The 8,189-nt window shown below is 45.9% G+C and overlaps 1 protein-coding gene across 2 annotated transcripts in view; it reads right to left on the reverse strand.

Annotated features, from left to right (window-relative positions):
* SYNC (syncoilin, intermediate filament protein) overlaps positions 1-3,491 on the reverse strand; it is a 19,740-nt gene extending 16,249 nt beyond the window's left edge. For both annotated transcript variants that reach the window (XM_069068117.1, XM_069068116.1), the window contains exon 1: positions 3,261-3,491. In XM_069068117.1, the coding sequence (XP_068924218.1) occupies positions 3,261-3,331 (71 nt within the window). In that variant the 5' untranslated portion in view covers positions 3,332-3,491. The remainder of the gene's footprint in view (positions 1-3,260) is intronic.
* Positions 3,492-8,189: the final 4,698 nt, after the last annotated feature.

The following is an 8,189-nucleotide window of genomic DNA, read 5'->3' on the forward strand; positions in this document are numbered from 1 at the left end:
TCCCTCTCCCTCTCTCTCTCTCTCTCCCTCTCCCCCCCCCTCCGTTCTTCCTTCCCCTTTACTTCCTAAAGTGACTTGGTGGTTTCCTGAAAGTAAAACCACCACCAGGGAAACAGTGATAGCCAGATAGCCAGTATGAACTGGCCACACTGACCAGAAAGAGGTGACAAGGAGATCCAAGATGAACCTGTTTTCTTTCTGAAGACTCTTTAAGATCTAAATTAATTAAATGGTCATGAATCTAACAAGTCTAAATGGTCATGCCCACACAGCAACATATTTCATAGAATGTTATGAACCCCATGGAACTTGATCCAATGCCCTAGTTTTCCAGATTAGGAAACTGAGGCTTAGAGAGGGAGAATGATTTGCTTGAGGGCACACAGTAAGTGGAATAACTGGGATTTAGGTTCAGATCTTCTAACTCCAAAATCACTACACTCCCCACTATGCCTTAACACTTCTGTCCTAGAAAGATGAATTCAAGCTTAAGATCTGTGCCCAGGATGAAAGCCCTCACTGTTTACACTCCAAATTCCCTGTAAAGGCCTTTCTTGTTTCTTACTATTGTAACCTAAATCCTTCCATGGGACTCCCATGCATCCCTTTCTCTGCCCTTTGTCAGCCCCTGAAGAAGCCTTGAAGTGGAGGCCCCAGTGGGTTTTTCAGCTAGATCCGTGCAGAAGAGCCAGAAACCTCCCAGAAACTTAGAACTGGAAGGAACCAACCCCTTCATTTTATAGATGAAGAAACCAAGGAAAGAGAAAGGATTTGGTTAGTCATACAACTGGTAAATAGAGTCTGAGCCGGAACCCAGGTCTGCTGGTTCTCTTCTATTGTTCCAGTATATTATATATTCTCTATATATATCCAATATATTATATTCCTGTATCCCGGTATACCAAATGCATCACGTGAACTTTAGAAAAAGTTGTCTGGACACAGAATACATTTTGGAATTGCCTTGTTTACTCTTGAAGTAGTTTAGGAAGGAGCAAATCTTAGAAGAAAAAACCAAACCCTTATCCCTTTTTCAAATATTTGTGCCTTCTAACAGAGATGAATCTCAATGATCCATTTTGTAGGCTCACTGAGTTACATCTTTATATCGAGCTGGCTCTCCTTATTCATTTCCCCAGCCCCAACTTCCCTGCTCAGCTGTGAGATCATTAAAACTGACTTTAGTGTTCCATTTCCCACCTCAAGGCAAAGTACTTTGCAGAGTGTGCACTTGATAAATGCTGGATTGAGTGGGGAAATGGTGGCACAGTGGATAGAGTGCTGAAACTGGATTCAGGAAGATTCTTCTTCCTGAGTTCAAATCTAGCCTCAGACACTTACTAGCTGTGTGACACTGGGAAAGTCACTTTACCCTGTTTGCTTCAGTTTCCTCATCTGTAAAAGGAGCTGGAGAAGGAAATATCCAACAACTTCGGTATCTTTGCTAAGAAAATATCAAATAGGGTCATGAAGAGTTCAACAGGACTGAAATGGCTCAGCAACAAGATATTGGAAAAGTAAGGAAAGGCCCTCTGATGTTACTGGTAGAAGGAACAGCACCTTCACTGACTGTATTTTAGAGTCTTAGCCAGTTGTCTAGGCTAGAGCTCTGAGAAGTTAAGGGACTCACCCAGGGTCACACAGCCAAAATGTATCAGAGGGGGGGTGGCTAGGTGGCACAGTGAATAGAGCACCATCCCTGGAGTCAGGAGAACCTGAGTTCAAATACGGCCTCAGACAACTCAAAACTAGCTGTGTGACCTTGGGCAAGTCACTTAACTCCAAAAAGCAAAAAAAAAAAAATGTGTCAGAGGCTGGGCTTCTTGGCTCACAAACTAGCCCTCTACTAAACCGTACTGATTCATTCCATCTAGCTCATGAAAGGCTTGTGGATTATCTGCTATTTGGAATGTACATGTGCCCAAGGCTTATTGAGAGATGACTGTTTTAGCTTCCAATTCTTCAATTCAATCTCCTGTCATTTGGCAGGGGTGTCTGAAAGATGGATGAATCCTTTAAGGACTTGGCTTCTTGTATAATCTGAGGGTCCAGAAAAGCTTTTTACACAGCAGCTCTCCCTAAAGAAGCAGGTCCAGCATTGGAGGAGGGGCAGGATTATGGGAGGCTTCTGGGAGGTGGGGAAGAATTTAGCTGTAACTCTAAGGGCTATGACCTCAGGATTCATTTGGGTCTTGGGAAATCTCCCTCTTCCCTACCTAGAGTCCTTAGGGGATTTTCTACCTTCAGCACACATTATGTGTGTGCTGGTCACTGTGTATCTTGGTGAGGGGTATGGGGGAAGATTGTATGCAGGTATGTATGTGTGTGGTGTCTCTGTGTTGGCAATTTCATCTTTCAATCCATGGGAATGTGGGGCCACCCACTCCACTCAATCCTCACCTCTCAGGGCCATGCCCTCCTGGGGCTTTGGCTGGCTCACAAGAGTGAGGGGAAGGGAGCAGTTAAAACCTTCTCTCTGAAGCTTCCTTTCCACAGGTAGAGACTACACTTTCTCTTCCATGATTTCCCAAAGATCCTTGGGGCCCAAAAAGCAACAAGCTGTGTGAAGAAGCAACAATCTGTGTGATTCCCCCACACCCAGTCTTTCAACACTGGCCTAGGACCAAGAGGCCAGGTGCAGGAGAACAGAATTTTTAAAACTCAATAACTCAGGGTTCTGGGGTCACTCCTGTTTTTTTTTTTTTTTTTTTTTGTGGAAGAGTGGGGGGGGATGGGAAAGACCCTTGAAGACAATATGAGACTGGATATTTGGCATTCCTGCATTCGCTGTATTTGATGATTCATGCCTATTGGAGAGGTTTGACTCCCTTTTTGGGGAAGGGCTCCCCCCAAAATAGCACAAGCGAAATAAATTTTCTGAATACACACCCGCACACAGAGACGCCTGGGCTAGGCTGGGCTGGTCCCGAGTTGAGTTTTCTGGATTTCTCGGCCCCCACCCCGAAACAACGCGCTGGGGAGCCATGCCGCCCAGCTCTGCCCATCCCCACGTTCTGGGCGGGGCCTGACACTTAACGGATTGAGAGAGGATCCTGGGGTGTTGTGGGGTGGTATGGGGCGGCGGTGGGAGAGGGCGCATGTGAAGAAGGGGCGAGGGAACTGGAAGAAGTTTGGAAGAAGCCAGCAGGTTGAGGAAGGCCCCTTCCCTAGCCCCAGTCTCAATCCCGCCGATCTCTCCCCAAAGTCGGGCGGGGCTGGACGGGCACGGCGGACCCCCACCCCCCACGGACCTGTCCTACCTCTCCAGCCCAGCGGCTCCGGCTCCTTCCCCGCAGGGGCCGCCCTCCCGGGGCTCCTCCGCGCTGGCCATGACTGGGAGGGTCTCATGGAAAGCTGCAGCCCCGGGTTATTAATATCCCGGCCAGTGCCTCGCCTCGCCGCCAGCTGCAATACCAGCTTGCAGCCCAAGACACCGGATCCCTCCCGTGCTCCCCTCCCCCGGCGGCGCGCCCACTTGACTCTTAGCTTTGGCCTCGGGCCCAGGGGGCGGAGAGAAGCGGTCCTAGACGGATCAGCCGGCCCTGCCTGGGTGCTGCCTGCCCAGTGTGGGTGGCGAATGTGGAGGAAGGGACACGGAGCTGGGGACGCCTTAGCAGGGAGGTTGGATCCAGACTAATTCATAGACTGACAGAGCTGGAAGGTCCCTTAAGAGATTATCTCTAAGGGGTCCTTTTGGGGGGAAAAACGCCTCATTTTGCAGAAATCCGTGGAACGGACATGGGGAAGACTTGCCAAAGGTCACTCAGCAAGTTAGTGGCAGAGTGAGAATTAGAACCAGGTTCCCTCTCTCTTTTTCAATATTCTTTCCTCTACCCCTATGCCTCCTCATCACTTCCTTAGTTGGATGGGGAACGTGGAGGGCTGGACTGCAGGTGCAGGAGACCGTGAAGGGGTGGTTTGGATCTCGGCTCATTCCCACTCCCTCACTCACGCCCCACCCTCCGCCTCTCCACACCCCACCCCTCCCAGCTCAGGCTCCACCCTTGGATTCAACACTTCCCCATCAGATGATCCCTGAAGGGGAGGAGGGGGGTACCATCTTCCTCTCCCACCCCACCCCCAACTCCGTGACCAATTAAGAGCTCCCTCAGCCTGACCAGCCAGATAAGGCTGAAATGGCAAATGCAGATGAGACGGATGGAGCCAAGACACCTTGGCACCAAGTCCTGAACTCAAGTGACCCTCTCAGAGGCAATGCCATGGAGAGCATTGTTGTTTAGGTGCACATTGGAGATGTCCTCTGAAGTCCTTTCCAACATCGATTCCTTGGATTTCTTTATACAGTAGATAGGACATGCACAGAATTCATTACTCCAATAAATTTCTTTCATAGCCTCAGTTGTGATAAATCTGAGATGGCTGAGGAGACTGAATCTTCCCAACCTTCTAGTGCAAAAGTTGGGCAGGGTTCACAGGATCTACACCCAAAAGGCACCTTGTACATCAGTACAATGCCCTAATTTTACAGAAGGAGGAGAGGCCTCGGGTGTTAAATGACCTGCCCAGGATCACACCAAGAATAGAGCACGGTGTTGTGGAAAGGAACCCGGACTTGGAGTCAGTGGACCTGATTTTGATAACAGGGGTGATGATACATGGCTGAGAGACATAAAAACATAACACTCCTTATAACTGAAAATTAGTTCATTTGTTTTGAGACTGTCTCCCTATCTCATCCAGACTGAAAGTGCAGCTGTCACTCACAGGTCCAGTCCCACTTCTGATGGGCAAGGAAGCTTTGACTCACTCTATTTCTGGTTTGCCCCTCCTTAGGCAGATTGGCAGCTTACCAGCCTAGTGGTCACTCTCTCCTGGGTGCTCACTCTATATTGGTGCCAGATTTCATGCGCACATCTAATTGACTTTTGTGCTACTGCAGCTCAAAACTCCCAAGCTGAAACAATCCACCAGCCTCAGCTTCCCTTGGCAGAGAATGTCAGAGTGTGCCACACATGGACCTGAAAATGAGTGTCTTGAAGAGGACAATAAAAAAAAAAATGAAGAGGACATAATGGGTGTGAAAAGGCTTCAATATATAACAAAGAACTTCAAAGAAAACAGAAGTGAAGTATATCATCAGGGTAATGTATGTATGGAAAAAAAAGTTATGTGAGGGATAAAAGTGAATGGCATTGGTATTCTCACAATATCAGGAAAAAGCCAGGAAGACTCCTAGAACAGTGGGCAGCCTCACTGTGGTGAACTTGTGGGAGGGCCTAGAAAAGAGTCAAGGGCATGGGCAGCCATGGGTAGTTAGAGATCTGCATTGTGAAAATATCTGAGTAGATGAGATATCAGGAGTCCATTCAAGCATTTGAGTATGGACTCATATGAACTGATGCTGAGCAAATTCAGTTTAAAGAAATCTTGGCAAGATATCCACCTAAGCAAAGCCATCCCAAGGACGTTGGAGAATGGAAAGAAGACTACAAATGGAAGAAAAATGGAAACAATTTACTAAAAACCATGTCAACAAACTGTTTTCTCCATTGAGGTAGTCCATACTTGTACTCCTAACATCACAGTCCCTGAGGTGCTGATAGAAGACACAGAAATGGCACTAAAAAGAACAAAGATGGGGAAAGCAGTGTAATGGGAATGTAAATTTTAAAGATCCTCCCTGCCCCTAGGCTAAAGTGCACCTGGAGCCTGGGGTGGGAGGCTTGTTTTTCAGTAGATACTTTTTGATTGGCCAGTGGGTCCAAAAGGTTGTTACATTCTCTGAGCCAGGAGAAGGCTATATAAGCCCTGATGTGAGGCTTTGTTTTGGGGCTCACTTTGAGAAGTGTTCTGTGATTTGATAAGGATTCTGGGAAGCCGTTGTCCAGAGTCCCCCGGCTTTGAAAAACCCAGATGCTGAAACCCAGATGTCGATTGGGTATGGATGTAATGGTTGGACAGTTTGGAAATCTGTCTACTTGATCTGTTTCTTTGACTTGATAATTCTGTCTGTATACTTTGAAGTTCGGGGTGCTGACCTTTTTCCCCTGAACTAGGTGAATGATACATATCTGACTGATTAAAGTAAGCTTGTTAACTCATTTTGAGTTGCTTTCCTTTAACAAAGCAGATCCAAGAACCTGTGTTGGCAGCAAACCCTGAGGACGCTTGGGGTGCTTGCTGCTACAAGCAGCCAGACTGAACCAAGAATAAATAGAGGAGAATAAGACTGGAGTTTTTAGATGGCATAATTTTTTTTTTAAGCAATCGGGGTTAAGTAACTTGCTCAAGGTTACACGGCCAGTTATTTCTGGGTGTGGTGCTGAGTGTCTGAGCCCTGGATTCTATCTCCAGGTCGTCCTGACACTGGAGCCGGTGCTCTTACTCGCTGTGCTATCTGGCCGCCCCTAGATGGCATAATTAAAAGTTATTGAAAAAAAAAGAAAATCAATATTGATCAATGAGGCTACCCTACAATCAATAAGAGTACTCTACTAATGTTTTGTGGGTGTTGTTAATAGATTCCTGTGAATCCTTTGGTGGTTTGGCTTTTTGTGGAGTAAAATAAGGATTTTCCTACCTAATATATGTTTATTGCCTTGAATGCTCATTCTTGGGGACCCCCAGCCACATTTGGGAAAACTAGACACAAGCTATACCTAAGCTATATTCGGAGGTTTCCCAGAGTAAACTCTACATGGAAGTATAACAAGTCAAAAAAAGAAAGGATGACCTTCTTGGGTAAGCCCTCCAGATCATTCTTGGATCCTGTGAGCCCTCAAAGGGCTCTTTGGACCCTAGGTTGTATTCTATTAGGTCTTCAGGAGTAAGGGACCACGTGGTCCCAAGATAAGCTAATTTTCAGGGACTCAGCTACAGATTTAAGAAGAGGAAAACTAATTAATGGATAAGTTTTCCATTACTGAAGGTGTTCAGATAGATACTGGATGACCACTCATCAGGTACTGTAGAGGGGAATTTATGTTTTAGGCAGGCACAGGTTAAAGTATACTCCCTCTGAGTCTCCCTCTCATGATAAAATTCTCTAGCCATTTTGGTGAGGGGAAGATGGGATTTTACCCAGGTTCATATTCAGTTCACTGTATGTGAACGAGGTCTAAAGGATTCTTAATAGGAAAAGAGGGACATGATCCCAACAAATCCCATAGCCCTTCCCCTCTGAGGAAATGAACTACCCATATACACCTGCAAGTTGAATTGTCCCACCAGGACTGATGAGAGGCTTGTACTGAACCAGCCACACTTTCTTTCTTGTCCCCCTTGTCACTGAAGGGATATTAAACTCTGAAGTTCCTTCATTGACCTGCCCTGTCCTTCCCACTTCCCTCTAGCCTTTACTGCTTCCAAACCTATTCTTCACTGTCATAATCCCTCTGTTCCTCCCTGTTCTCCCCATCAATCCTGTTCTGGCCTCTCAGAGCCTTGACTCAGAACCACTTCAATAATTCCCTGTCCTCTTTCCTTGAGTAATTTGTCTTCTTCCTATTCTGCAATTTCTATATACTGCTAACCTTCAGTCCCATGTGGCTCCAACTAAGTACTGTTGGAGGAAGTCACTAAATCATGCTGACAGGTCCATTAGGAGTTTGAATCTCTTCTCTCAGTTAGTCCCTCACCCCTGCATGGCAATCCTTTTATTCATGGTTTATAAAGTCATACTCTCCACAGCAGTCATTCCAAACTTCTCATCTCAGACTCCTGTTTTACTCCATTTTCCTCACTCTGAACAGTGTCTTTGCTAGCCACTTTAATGAGAAAATTGAGGCTATCTTACATGGACCACCTCAATTCCCATCTTTCCCTCCTCTGAATCAATGCCCTCACCCATCCTCTTCTGCTTTCCTCATCTCAGAGGATAAGGTGGCTTTCCTTCTTGAAAGAAAGAAAAAAACTAAATTTCCTCCCCTGTACCTTAGATTGCATCTCCTGTTTGCTTTGAGTCTGTGCTCCATTAATCATCCTTTCTCTTTTTCTCTTACTTCAGTATCTTAATTTATTTTTTAATAAATATATTTATTTTTTTTTTAGTTTTCAACATTTACGCCCATAAGATTTTGAGTTCTAAATTTTCTCTCGTCCTTCCCCCCTCCCCAAATGGCTAGTAATCTGATATAGGATACACACACACACACACACATTCAGTATCTTTCACTATGACTCCTTCCCCTCAATCTACAAATATTCTCAGGTTTTCCTTATTCTAAAAT

The sequence above is a fragment of the Petaurus breviceps genome, unplaced genomic scaffold, assembly GCF_028583685.1.
Source record: "Petaurus breviceps papuanus isolate PSGF00001 unplaced genomic scaffold, PetGlider_PUasm1.0 90760, whole genome shotgun sequence".
Classification (NCBI taxonomy): Eukaryota; Metazoa; Chordata; class Mammalia; order Diprotodontia; family Petauridae; genus Petaurus; species Petaurus breviceps.